Source organism: Phocoena phocoena, chromosome 10 (assembly GCF_963924675.1).
Source record: "Phocoena phocoena chromosome 10, mPhoPho1.1, whole genome shotgun sequence".
NCBI classification, from domain to species: domain Eukaryota; kingdom Metazoa; phylum Chordata; class Mammalia; order Artiodactyla; family Phocoenidae; genus Phocoena; species Phocoena phocoena.
Genome location: NC_089228.1, coordinates 54,093,350 through 54,108,429, shown reverse-complemented (window position 1 = coordinate 54,108,429; position 15,080 = coordinate 54,093,350). Strand labels below are relative to the sequence as shown.

General features: G+C 42.1%; 1 protein-coding gene across 1 annotated transcript in view; it reads right to left on the bottom strand.

Annotated features, from left to right (window-relative positions):
• GADL1 (glutamate decarboxylase like 1) overlaps positions 1 to 15,080 on the bottom strand; it is a 147,491-nt gene that overhangs the window by 89,522 nt on the left and 42,889 nt on the right. Inside the window, exon 11 of the mRNA XM_065885240.1 lies at positions 5,273 to 5,472. Coding sequence (XP_065741312.1) covers positions 5,273 to 5,472 — 200 coding nt within the window. The remainder of the gene's footprint in view (positions 1 to 5,272; positions 5,473 to 15,080) is intronic.

The window sequence follows — 15,080 nt, the reverse complement described above, 5'->3', positions numbered from 1 at the left end:
CCTCGCAACTTTTCAGTATATGGAAACAGCCTAAAGATAAAATACATTAAAAAAAAAAAAAACTCTATTCTTATCTGATACAAGCCAGAAAAAAAAAGATATACATTGAGTTTTTGGATAAAACTCAGGAACCATAAAACACTTCTACCAAAAGGCATCCAGGTAAATGGGTTCAAAAAGCAACAATAGTGTCATAAAATTCACAGTCCTTCCCACTAAGCTTAGCAAAAAGAGAGAAGAGAGAAAAAAAATACGTATTAGTAAGTTTTCACCAATCCTACTGGGTAAAAAACTCATTTTATTAAGATCCTGGCTTAGTTTTGAAATGTACATTAATGAAATCTTGCTCTGAAACATTTCCCTCCTTAGTTCCATGAGTCCATTTAACAGTTGTGCATTTCACTTGCCCTTTTGCAGGACATACATTCCTTTCCAGAAATAGCCTTTCCAGTCCCTTTCTCAATTCACCAGCCACTTGGAGTCTCCCTGGAGCGCTCTGGACCAAGTGCCTCTCCCAGTCTCATCTCATTTGAAATTTCTTCTGATGCAATGGAACCTCCCAGAACTCCTGGGATTTTTTTCCATATGCTTTCTGTATGCTCTGCATATATGAGAACATATTGCATGGCATGTGTGATTCATCACAGACACCTACATGCTACATTTTACAGCATTGTGATGTTTTTAAAATTACAAATATAAAGAATAAAATGAAAACGTTGGCCCTTCTATAGTCTTCTAGACTCTCTCCCTCTCCTCACCTAGAGAAATACACTAGCACAAAATTGCCTTGTGTTACTGCTTACCTTTTCCATACTGGTACCAATAAATCCCTCAGTGTTCATGCAAGTCAGTGAAATGAATTCCATCTCAGAGATTAAAGAGATTGTGTGTCAGACGAATAGATAAATGATACACTGGAGACCTAGCAACATAGCAGAATGGGAGTTCCTGACCTGTTCGTTGTTCTTGAAAAGACTTATGCACATGACTCTTCTAGATTTGCTTTAAAAAGTACCACTTAGTGAATATCCATTTAACTTGAGTGTTGTAACAAAGGCCTACAAGGTGCCCTCAGCAACCAGTAGCCCTGGGTACTGTAACACATTTTCAACTCTTCTAACTAGATATCAGAGATCACAATCACCTTGTGCCCGAAATGGTGGTTTTAATAAACCTCAGCCTTCTGGGTTTCAATTATGCTTAATAATCACATGCTGCTTTAGGTTCCCAATGTCACTGGTTTTCCAACAACCAAAGGAGAAAGCAAGTTTTTTGTCATTAATATTTCTTGAGAGAAAGGTTATCTCATCCATTGGAATGACAAGGGTCAAATGGAAATTAGGGAAAGCCTCAGAGATCTTCTAGGAACTAATTAGTTCCTTCTTGCTGGATTTCTGACAACTCATAAAATAGGAATCATTGTCCTCTTGAAAAGGTCTGCTCTTGCTTTCCCAAGGGAAGAGGGAACATCTGATCAGGGTGATGGCTGCCCATTGGTCCATCAAAATCTGGTCATTAAATCTTAAGGTCAATATACAAATTTTAAAACTAAGTTCCATTTAGATTCAGGAACATGGAAATGTTGTTTCTATGGAATCACTGCAATCCTTACTGCAATATGCCAGGAGAAAAGATTTGCACAGCCTTCTCTGTGTTTAAGAGACCTGACCTAGGTAGGGCCTGTGGGAATGGGCATCTTATCTCCCTTAGGCTGCTGCTGACAGATGTGTACCACAAATAGTAACACAATTGTCATCTGCAGCTTTATTTTGCTAGAGTTGTTACCTACTGGAGAAAATCATACTTCTTGGAAACAAAACAGTGTTGGTCTGACCTAGAAATTAAGCCAAATATAGTCTTTTGACAGTGGATGAGAATCATTTTTATTAGGTAAACTGTAAAACAAGTGGCTGCAGGTCAGTAGGCTTGATGAGAAATGGTATTTTAACTCCCACCAGCCAGTGGTTTGAACCGATTATGCTGGCTTATATAATCAATGGTAGTATAGAGTTAGTTTGTACTGGCTAGTGAGAGCCAATTGTTAAATAATCAGAAATTTACCAGCCGCCACGGTTGGTAGCTTGCAATTTTCCACAGTGGGAATATTTACACCATGGAAATTGGCAGACATTACAAATTGGGGCCTTTTTCCCCTCCTGAGAAACAGTTTACCAGTGCACAACTGCACATAGGCTCCAACTAATAGAATAGACCTCAGAATTCAGAAAATGTTTCCTCTTTCCTAAAAAGCAGAACCACATTCAATTTGAAAAGACGTAAAATCATGAAAATAAAGCACTTGTGTTGCTAATGTGAAATAATTCTTAATCCCAGAGAAACGTTCTCCAAGTTTATAATTTCACATTCATTCCAAGTGACATGCCTAAAAGGACTCTTCCTTGGCACCTGTCACTGGGGATGGGGGAAGACAATGGCTTTTGCCCACCCCAGGAATGGACTGTTGGATATCAAGAATGTGGAAAGTTAAGGCAAGAAAACCATTATGACTAATGGCATGACAGAAAAGGGATTATTTTAAATATAGGGCACAGAGTCTGCCGTGATGCTCGCTGAAATGTTAATTCAATTCAACTTGACAAACATTTACAAACAATGTGCTGTTGAACTGAATTGAAATGTTTACATTTATCCTCCTGTGATATTTCTCTGCAAAATTAGGAAGTAACCTTAGACTATAAATTAAATTCCACCCTGAGATGAATGTTAACTTTGTAATAAATACGATCATCAAATATTTACATCTAGCCTTGTTTCAAGACACCTGTCATCGAATTACTTAGCAGCTTTGATAAAATAATGCAGAGTCTAGCATACTTAAATAGTATGAGAAAAATACAAACAAGGGAACAGAGCTTCCTGAACTTTTAGTTTAATGGGCAACTATGGATATTTGTGGTAGACAGTTTCATGTTTTCACCACTGTGTAGTTATCTCCCCACTTCTGATGAAGGCACTTTATCCCTGCTTCTAACGGAGGTACACTCCTCACCCAGTGTCAGTATATTCTATATACGTAGGAGGAGTCGACAGTCTTCCCAGTGCCAAGGGAGAGCATGTGACTCAATAGCACATTTCCCTGGCAACAGTGATTGATTCAGATATGGACATTTGCCTCATTCAGAAGGAATTAAAACTCTCCCTGGGATTGTTGAGAAAGGAGCACTCTTTCCTTTTGACCTTGAAGTTGAACCTGGGAGGCTATAGATCTGACCCTCCAGGGAGCTACCTTCCTACAGAGGAATAAACTGAACATGGAGGAGAGCAGACCTGATTGATGAACAGAGATTAAGGCCTGGTGATTTTGTTTAAGCCCCTAGAATAAGCCATTCCATAGTCATCACTACACTGGCTTATCAGTAACATGAGCAAATAAATTACCTTTCTTTGTTTATAATGCCTTGAATGAAGGTTTCTGTTGCTTACCAACAGACAGAGTATTTACAGATTTTTCAAACTACTTTTGAAACCAAAATCACCAGAATTGCTGACTTCTAATAGTCTTCTGAAAGTGCCAAAGCCGTCTTTTTCCCTGTCCTTATATCTAAGCCCTTCGCCATGTAACCTTGCAGTTCTTTCTGCCTCTTGACATTGAGTTTGGCCATCTGACATTGAGTTAGGCCATCTGATCTCCTTTGGTCACTGGAATGCTAATAGACATGATGCAATCAGGAGCTTAAAGTATGCTTGCCTTCTTGGGCTTCTGTTACCAGCATTACAAAACCAGGCTCTGGCTGGCCTGTTGGTCCAAGGAAGATGCAAGACATGCAGGCAGGAGACCCAGACCCTCCTCCTACCCCCACAGCCGCCGCAGGATGAGATGAAGCCATTCCAGCCAACTTGCAGTCCTCTTAGAATAAACGACTGCTGCTTTAAGATATGGGCTTTTAGACAGTCCTCAGTGATGCTCAGAGCATCACTGGCACACAGAGAGGCGTATAGAGCACCCATACCACTTTCCTATAGAGAGAGGAAATTGTTTAAGTCTCTTAAGGAGACACTGCAGGTTTTTGCAATTGAAATATGAACAGGGAGTAAAGAAGGAGAGATTATCCAAACCAGAGATCACAAACTCTGATGCTTCTAGTGGCCAAGCAAGTAAGAAAATAATAACTAATAAAACTCATATAGCATGTGGCATATGCCAGGCACCATCCTGGGTGTTCTACAAATATCAATTCATTTAATTCTATTAACAGTTGTTTGAGTTCGAAGCTGTTGTTACTTCCATCTTACTGGGATGCAATGGAGGTAAAGAAAGTTTTAGCAACTTGTCCAAGTCACAAAGCTTGTAAACGGTGGAGCTAACTTTTGAGTCCCGGCTATTAGCATTCTGTGCCACAGTAAAATAGGCTCAACAAAAACCAGGGGGCGTGGGGGGCACTGTGGGTCTCCAGAGTCAGGCATCACCATGTTCAGTGCCTTGTCATCAGGTGGGACTGAGAACGCTCTGATCTTTTGAGAGAAACCACAAATCTAGATTTTTGACAGTCTCCCTATTAAAAAATATTTGGAATGTTTAAATGTTTGATATTTTAAAACACAATCCAGGTTAACCCAATGGAGCTCAGGCCCAACGAATCACATTCAAAACTACATTTGGCCATGGGCTGCCATCCACACACACTGGTCCACGCTTACCAGCAGAGTCCTGCTCTGGTGGCAAGCACCCAGTACCTGTATCTCAAGAGCTTTCCTAGTGTCATTGAAAGTGGTTTCAAAAGCTTTGTCCTTACGTTACAAGAAGGCAGCAATGACGGTGCTTCCACATCACCCTTACCTGTATGTCTTTCCACCAGCCCCACATTCTCACAGACCATCTTTTCGGGTCCTTGAAGTCACCAGGATCTCCCCCACACCCAGAGATTTGGGCCTGGTGCTCCCTCCTCCTGAATCAATCTTCTCCCCTTTCTTCATTGGGTCTTAGTTGAATGCCACTTCCTCCAGGAAACCTCTGACAACGTCCCTCAAGAACATACTAGGGAACCGTCCCGAGTGCTTCTGGAGCACCGTGTACCTCCCTTTACCAAAAGCTAGGTGCACCTGTATTTTATCTGCTTTGTCACTTGGATGTATCTCTCACTAGGTTGGGATACTGGAGGGCAGAGGGTAGAGCTGCTTTGTTGGCAATTCCTAACACATACTAGGTACTGAGAAAATGGTTATTAGATGAAAGAAGGAATACATATATGGAAGAACATCTTTCTATTAGACACCCATGGACACACACACATACACACAGAGCAAGTACCTAGATAAAGCAAGAGCGCGGTTAACTTTTTCCTCAAGGCCTAATGTGCCCAGGGCCTTCCAGGTCATCCAGAACTTGAATGCGTCCGGTCTTCTGCTACATTGGATAGACTTGTCTCCCGTATCATAGCTGACATCATAGAATTTATCCTGTTGGAAGAGGTAAGATGCCTTGGCAGAGTAGCATTTCTTAAGAAGGTCCTTTCGGGGAAAAAAAAAAAAAGGAAGAAAGACAAACTGTAAGACTGTCCATTTTAGAATGCAGTTGATTTCCAAAACACATGCCCACCAACAAAACCTGTATAATATTCTACCACTTTATGCACAAAGTATTTGGCCTCGCTCTGTGACTGCCCTACGTCAGGAACATTAGGTGTGTATTAACTTTGAGACACAGATGACCCGTTGTGTTTTCAAAAAAACCAAAAACCCCTCAGAGTTGAGAATGCTAAGTCCATCTTCACAGTTGTATTGATGAGTATTAAGAAGCTTTGAAATGATCATATCATCATCTGTATAACATATGACATCAAGATGGGCCAATTTCTCAAGATGAAAAAAAAATTGTCTATAACTCACTCAAGGCTCTGTGTTAGAAAAAAAATACCCAACATATTGTACATACTTTATACAATTTCATAGGCAAAAAACTAGGCTTTTAAATCCAAATCCTTTTTTCAATTCATATCCATATTGAAAAGGCCAGAATTGACAGTAACCCAGAGATTAAAAAAAAAAAACCTGAGGAAAGAGCTTATGGAAGAGTCAAACAAGAGTCAACACGTTTTAACCACCACTAAACAGCACCTACAATTCCATAGAATTGTGGAGGGGGGGGTTGGTCTCACACAGGTTTTATTTGCAACCAAATTCAATTTGCATTTACTGACTGGTTACTTCTCTCTATGATTTACCCTGGGTGACAGTTTGCCCTGTTTATTACCATTCTAGAGTCTTTACTGTGACCTCAAATTATGAGAGTTTAAGCCCTATTTCCTTCAATGTCATGTGGGATCTAAGAAATCCCAGGTATCCTAGCCCATCCTTCACAGCCCCACAATCCCCTGAGCATCTTCACTCCTAGAGAATACCCATTAGAACCTTCTGCTTCCCTAGCATAACCAAACTGCTCAACGCCCCTTAATCACTAGATCATGCCCCATTTGTATCTCTGTTCACACAATTTGCTTCTCTTTGTCTCTGTTTTAATGTATTTGACACACTTGAAAGAATAAATGCAGCATATTTATAAGTTGTGAAGTTTACTACCACTGAACACAGTCGCCTCTCTTTCTCTAGGCCTGCCTTTCCTTTGGGTCCCATCTCAAGTTCTGCTTCCCCTCCAGCTTCTTTATCTGCCCATCACGTTGGACTACCTTCTTCTTTTCACATTTGACTGCATTTGTTGCCTTTGCTCCTGTGCTGCCCCTACTAAGTGAGCAGCCCCACATATTTTCTCCTCGTGAGGCCAAGCAGCTTCTTGAGGGCAGGAATCATTTCCTGTCCATGTCCACATCCACAGAACTTAACACCATTGGGCACAAAGACCCTCACTAAGCAGTTAGGGTGAGGACACCACCCCCCATATTCTGTACTTCTCTCACATCCCCCTGACGTTTAGTATGAACAAAATAAACACAGATACAAGAACTTCTCATTTGGTGCATCTTCCAAACTTTTAACAATGCAGAACCATCAGTGTTGTACAGGAAGCTACGGAGAAACTCCCCACGAGTCACGGAAGTCCTAGAAAGTGATCCCTCCTGAAGAAAGAATGTATTACATGCCTCATTTGAGAGATCATCATGTACTTAAAGAATAAGGAGAAAATCTCAAGGTATCACATTCCAAACAAAAGCACACATTCGTTGTCTTAATAACAATACTGTCTTGAGTGGACACTAATCTGGGTATTATATGCTCCAATACCAAAAAGTATGATTCTATAATATGTAAAAAATGATATACCAACTATAGTCAAGAACTCCAAAATCTGGCTCATCCAGTATCCAAAAGTAAACTGATTTTAAACTAATAAAGGAATACTAGTAAGCCCTCAGCCTGGCTCTGATGGGTAATATTGGTAGACACAGGGGAAGAGGAGATTGCCCCGACCTGATCAGTAAGGTAGAAAAAGCCCTTATTCTTTAATCTTTACTATAATTCTATCATCAATCTCTCAACTCTGATCACAGCTGTAACCACTGCATCTCCCTACCCTCAAAGGTCAGGAAATTTGGTTACTGTTTCCATAGCAACTACAGCCTGACCATATATTATAACATTAAAAGACCACTGCAGTTTAAGGACAAACCACACGCGCGCGTCCGCGCGCGCACACACACACACCACACACTTATACTTGTATCATCATTATAAATTTACTTTCATCAACCATGAAAGATTCAAAAATTCCCAAAGCAGATGACCTTTGGACATGTCTTGGGCAAGTTTCAGTGCCTTCTGCTAGTGACTGAAAGGGAGAGGAAGCCCATCCATTAGAGGAAGACAAATGGCATCATCACAGACAAATGGAGAAGCAAAGAGCCCAGAAAGCATATCACTGAATGAGTGATTACCCTGTAGTCATGACACTGTTGATCTCGCTGCACTGAAAAATCCTCCTGTCTTGGGAAGGTTTCATAAAGAATAACTAAAAATATTTCGGTATTTACTTTATCAAAATAAATGAAAACTTTCCTCCCAAAGTCCCTGCTTTGCATTTTAGTTTCTATCTTTGTATTAAAATGGATGAGCTGTCTTTAGTTTTTTTTTGTTTTTTTTTTTTTGCAGTACACGGGCCTCTCACTGCCGTGGCCTCTCCCGCCGCGGAGCACAGGCTCTGGACGCGCAGGCTCAGCGGCCATGGCTCACGAGCCCAGCCGCTCTGCGGCACGCGGGATCCCCGCAGACCGGGGCACGAACCCGCACCCCCTGCATCGGCAGGCGGACCCCCAACCACTGAGCCACCAAGGAAGCCTGTCTTTAGTTTTAAGATAGACATCAACTAAGAGAAGGTGTTCAGATCTCCAGAGAAAACATTTTAGAATAAGTATGGTAAAAGTTAACATTTTTGAAAACATTTAATTAGTCACTGCTGTGCTATCAAAGAGAAGGACCATGTTCATCTTGCTCATCTTTATATTCTTAATCCTAGCAGGACAGTAAATACTAGTTATCCGAATTCTAGAAACAAGTATTCGATGAGAATGCCAATTGCTCCATATTGTGATAGCGTCTCAAACAGTTCTCAGGAATTAGGAGACATTGGGTTAGGATACACACAGTGACAAGTGAAAGAAATGCAATCAAAGTAACAAGCAAAAAGGAGAATTTTTATAGGCGGATATATTTAACAATCCAGTCATATATAACCTTCAGGCACAGTTGGATCCAGGATTAAATCTACAATCTGTCTTTTTCCTCTTGTTCTGTTTTCTTCTGTATTGGCCTCGCTCCTAAAGCAGAAGGCTGGGAGGAAGCCTTGGAACAGTGTCTTCCAGTAGGACCTGTGAGCCCAGGGGGAGGCTCTGTTTAGAGAGTGATGAGAAACGTAAAAGAGGTAGCCTCGGCTGGTGACGCTACCCAAGCCGAGAGACCACTGGCTCCCAGCCTCAATCTCTTCTGAAGCCAGTGGGCAAGGGAGCCCAGGAAATGTGGTTCCCAGCAGTCAGGTCCCTTGCAGAGCAGAGCTGAGGAAAACTGGAGAATGAATTATACAGTAAAGAGAAATGACAAATGACAAGCACACTACATGAGTGCAGAAGCCACAACACTCCTTTTCACCAAGCATGTAACAATCATGACCAGAGCTAACATTTATGGAGTCCTTACTGTGTGTCAGGCACTGTGTGTGGATGAATTCATAAATCTCATAACAACCCAACGAGGTAGTTCTATTATTTTTCAGTGCCATTGCACAATGTGTGGAAACTGCAACCCAGGGAGGTTCAGTTAATGACGTCAGATCATGTAGCTACTGAGTGGCAGAGCTGGGTTTCAAACCGAGGCTGCTAGGATTCAGGGCGTGAACTCTTCACCCATTATATCCTACTCTCTCTGCACCGGAGCTTAAATATTTGTGGAGGAGAGGGACCTGTAAACGCTCATGAAGAGTTCTTGAACATGGCAGCAGAGAACATACCACAACAGAGGTCAAAGCAACCCACATCCTGTTTCAGCTTCTTTTTTTTTTGACGGTATGCGGGCCTCTCACTGTTGTGGCCTCTCCCGTTGCGGAGCACAGGCTCCAGACGCGCAGGCTCAGCGGCCATGGCTCACGGGCCCAGCTGCTCCGCGGCACGTGGGATACTCCCGGACTGGGGCACGAACCCGTGTCCCCTGCATCAGCAGGCGGACTCTCAACCACTGCACCACCAGGGAAGTCCCTGTTTCAGATTCTTACTTTGTTCCTGTAAATACGACTTCTAGTCTTACTAGTGTAATATCTTCTCTGTAAAGCATTTTGAGATTTTTTCTAAATACTTGTGACTGGTGATACTTAATTTATCACCAAAAATACATCCTGGATGATGAGGTTACGTATTTTCATTGTCAAAATTAGCTAAGCCATCTTTGATTTCCACAGGCCAGACCAGATCTGCAGGCTCTTTCCAAGGAGTCAGTGACCACTCCCAGTCCTCACTTCTCGCAATCATGTTTTTCAGCTTAACAAAATCTCCTAAAAACTCTTCCCGTATGGCTTTTCACATAATCTGTCCCATATCACCATTATTTACATGCAAGAAATTGCCTAGATGCCTTAGGAAGTGGGTATATTAATCATCTTTGTACTAATTAAGTCATTCCAAAATTAGGTATTGAGGACTTTTATAACAAGCACTATGATGCCAGGAGCTTAGATATATAACCCCATGGAGGTACAACACATCTAGGCTCACGCTTGTTGATCGAATGTGCAAAACTAAATTTAGACTATGAATAGCAGGAAGGCTTGGTTGCAATCTAGAATACAAAAGTGAATTTTAAAAATGATTATAGGGCTTCCCTGGTGGCGCAGTGGTTGAGAGTCCACCTGCCGATGCAGGGGACGCGGGTTCGTGCCCCGGTCCGGGAAGATCCCACATGCCACGGAGCGGCTGGGCCCGTGAGCCATGGCCGCTGAGCCTGCATGTCTGGAGCCTGTGCTCCGCAACGGGAGAGGCCACAGCAGTGAGAGGAAAAGATTATAGCTTCTGATGTTGTCTTTATTTATTTATTGAGGAAACATTTTGAGAGCCTGAATATATGCCAAAAGCTGTGCTAGGCACTGGGGCTGTAGTGGTAAATGAGAATGCCACTATTCTTAAGAACTTTAATGTGGAAATGGGAACGGAAACACAGTCAGTTACAGTACAGAGCAAGAAGGAAGGTCATCTTTCACTAACTTAGAGGCATTAGAGGCATTAGCCCACACCACTCCCATATTTTCTTCTGAAATGTAAATCTTCCTTAAATTCGCCCAAACTATGGGTTAGAATGAGCGGATTCAGAAATGAGGAGGCTGAACTAAAAGACATTTTTAAGAAATGCAACTTAATACTTTTAAGCAGTGATGGTACCTACAGGAGAGGGTAAAGTCAGGCTCAGTGTCTCAAAGAACGTGTAAGGGCTTCTATAAATAGGCAAGAAACATTTGATAGCACAGAGAACACTTGGCAATACCTCTGCATGCCCTACACGCATTTAAAAATAGTTCTATCAGGCTTCTCTCTTAGGACAGATGGAGATTTTCTGATCTTCCCCAGGCAACTACCAACATACCTTCTCTGTTAAAGATGATCTAAAACAGTGTTTTTCAGTCTCTGACTACAGCCCACAGTAAGAAATTATTTTTCAATAGTGACAGCATCCACTCTAAAATACATGAAACTGAAACAAAAGTTTCTTGATAGAGTATCCATCACTTCTACATGAAATGCATACTGATATTTTCTATTCCATTTTATTCTCACTGTTCGTTAAAAGGGAAAATAAAACCCTGATGTGACTCACAGTTGACTATATAACTCAAGACCAGTTAGTATGGTGGTTCTTAACCCAAGTTAATATTAGAATTATCTGAAGAGTTTTTTGAAAAATAGCAATGCAGGGTCCTTACTCCAGATCAAAAAATCATAATCTTTGATGTGGGGTAAGGGCAATGCTATTTATTTTAAAAGCTTCCCAGGTGACCCCATTGTGCAGCCATGACTGCAAAGCACTGCTCTGATGGGTCTTCACCTTATGTTGAAAATCCTGATCTAGAAGTTTTGGTCGGCATTACATTCACATTGAATCTAGAAAACTCTCGAGTGTTGAGTTTTCACCAGAGCATATAAACCAGGCTGATTATCTGCCTTCTTTTTGTGCTGTGACTGCCAATCATCCAAGTTTTATTTGTGTGTGAGTACAAGTGAAGAATGACTTTAGTCCATGCAACTAAATAAAGAGCATATAGCTTCGATATGAATAATGCTGGAGTCTTCATCAGGGGCGAAAATGCTCCGAGCTATGAAACATATGTCCAAGGATTTGGTGTGGATGTGATGTGAAAAAAAAACCCCACAACCTTAATCTATTACACTTTTTGATTTGCTGGGTGTTTGTGATGGGAGACAAAGATTCACTTGTTTTTGGAAGCTTAATCATATCAACATGGATACGAGTAAATCTCACTCACTCAACTGAGATCTTGCATTACTCCCATCTCTGAGTTTCTACAATTCTACCTGATACATATCTATTGTCACCCTTCTTGTTGCAAAAGGGAGTTAAGGCAGCTTACAAAAATACGATATGGTGGGATTAGAAGAGAAAAGGAGGAAGGGGAGGCAAGACAGCAGGGAAGGTAGGAGGATGAAGGAGGTGGGGACGAGGGGGAGGGGGGGAGGACACGGGGTCCATTCCGACAGAAAAGGTGATGTGGAAACACGATGAAATGTGGAGTGACATCTGTGCACAAAAGGTACGCCAGAAGGAGAATGAAAGGGGACAGATATTTGCCAAGGTCTCAGCACACCCGGTCCCACAGGCACAGCAAAAGCATCCAGGTGTCACTCGCTGCTTCTGAGCGCTGAGTCTTGACTGTGAACTGTCAACTACATCATGCTGCCCCATCGTCTCACTCATCATTCATCTGTAATTTGAGGATAATGACATTGTGTTGCATCCCACCTCCCAGGGATGGATATTCATGGCACAATGTTTAAGTGAATGTCTGGAAGGAAACATTTATTAACTCAAGACATATTTCTTCAGTCTAGATGGCTTAGTTGCCTCTCTCCAAAATAGGTGGACAGACATAGATGGAAATGGGGTCTTTCAAATTGGACAAAATGGACATCGAGCAAGTGTGCTGCTTTGGACGGGGGCTATGAGAGTGATTCTACAGCAGGAGCACAATATTTAACAAAATCAATCTATGTCTCCAGCTTATTGCAATGCTGTTCACAGGGGCACCTTCAGCAGCAAGGCTGCCGGCCTACATTTCTGGGAGTTTTAGCATCCTTGAGAGGTCTGGCCTCTGAGTCCTGGAGCACAGGTAAGAGATTGATTTTGCACAGGGAAATGCTACCCAGGAGGGCCATTTCTGAAACACAGTTCCCTGATTTTTGTAAAAATCCCATGAAAGGGTTGTTGGAAATTGTTGATATTACCATAACCATGGGCAATCCCACAGAAAACTGGCTTAAATAATAGTTTGAAATGAACTAGGAAGCACTTGGTAAAAACCTCTGAATAGAACCTGGGATGTAGTGAACAAAAGCATTCTTTTCCCAAAGACTCATAAAATACAGAAATGTGCTAAAACGACAAAGAATTTTCCCACTGTACACATGGACCTTTGTCCACACAGAAGAATCTGTGCATTCACGTGTGCCCTCAATCTGGAGAGAACAAGGAAACAAGAAATGGCACGTGCACAGGGTGCCCAGCACACGGCTGGCGGCATACTGTGCACTTCGGGACATTCTCTCACTCAAGGTCATAGCACTTCTTCGAAACGGGAAGTGTCTCCATCTTACAGATAAAATAATGGAATTTCAGAGAAATTATGCGACTTGTCAAAGTCACACAGGGCAGAAGCACAGGCAGAATCCGAACACATGTCTTGCTGGGCATCAAGGGCCCTAGGTGGAGGGAGGCATGCACTGAGAAATCGTATTTAATCCCAGAATTTCCTAGTCAAACTGTGGTCCCAGAGCGTGGGGAAGACAAAGTCCTCTCCTCTGGAGGTTCTAAATCAGGGATGGGCGAGTCTGTAAATGAGTTCTGTAAACAGCCAGAGAGTAAATATTTTCAGCTTTAGAAGCCATGGGATCACTGTCACGGCTATTCAACTCTGGGAGTATAACATGAAAGTAGCCATATGGGATGCTTAAATGACCAGATCACACATTCTCCATTTCGGACTGTTTAGAACAGGTCAGAAATCAGGCAGTAACTGGGGTGAAGGCTTCACTCCGACTCTTACCCCATATCCTCAAGCCCTCGAGCAGACCTCTGCTCAGAACCTCTAGGAAGGCCCTGTGCGCTGACAGGTCCAGTGCCCAGAGGCACAGGAACCGCAAATGAACCACAGCTATCTTTCTTCTCCCGGCCTCCCCAAATCTATGAAATTGGAACAGTGATGAGGGACAGCATATCTTCTCTATGATTTCATGTAGCCCGGAACCGATGAATGACATTTTTGGTCCTAAATAATTATGCCCTGATAAATGCCCTGAATGTAAGTGATGCCCTGTCTCAAGGATGCCTAAAGCAATGGTGGCTTTGGGGGACATCCCCATGTGGGGAAAGTTAACCCCCACGGGTCCCCATCACTTCATTGTTAAACGCTACAGCCAATATCAGACTCTACAGTACACTGAAGATTGCTGGCTCCATGAAGTTCACCTCCCCACCCATCAAGAGTGAGTCAATCCCAAAGCACAATCTTTTTAAATTAAAGAGACATATAAAGAACTTCACTCCCCTGGAGGTTTTCCTCTTGGATTTCAACTGAACCCTTTAAGTGGAAGGCATCCTATAACTCTCATAATGGGAAAATAAAATCTGTTAAAGTGACTAACCTTCTAACACTTGCTGTTGCTACCTCACTGGTAGAAAACAATCTTTTTCTTATTATATATAAATTCCTGGTTCTCAGTAGTTCTGGAAAAAGCTATGTATTTCATTGAATTTCACTACATCTCTGGCAAGTTGGATATTGAAATGGCACAAAAACGCTGACAATACTCTAAATGAATGCATTGGTATTTCTGTGACTGGGTGTCGAGGGTTTAATCCGCACTGTGGTGCTGTCTAAAACTGGTAATAAAACAGAGGAATAATATGCCAAGATAAGATCCAAAGGACATATAATAGTGACATGTGCTACTCCGTGACAAGGGCATTATGAAATGTACTGGGGAGAGAGTAGCCTTATAAAACAGAAGCTGTAAACTTCTTTCTGACAACTGCTGTGAGCTAGAAACAGGCAAGATGCAATCCATCTACCTTGTTCCATTTCAGTTTCTGGACCAGGTTTAAAACTCAGCAATCCATTAGTAAGATGTCACAGCAAGAGATGGAAGACATTTATAGCACACAATTTAGGCTCTCTGCCTGGTTCCCAGGGACTCCTTACTTCCCTTCTCTCCCACAGAGATGGTCACATCACACCGTTCCCCTGCCACATCCCCGTGGTCCCAGCTTACTGGACCAGAGGTGGAGAAGACAAGGAATTTGGAATGAACACTGCGAGATCCTAATTTAGCTTGTGTTCGTCTTTTGGGTAAAGATGTAAACATCATACTGTGAAGTGCCAACTTTTACCTGTCACATGA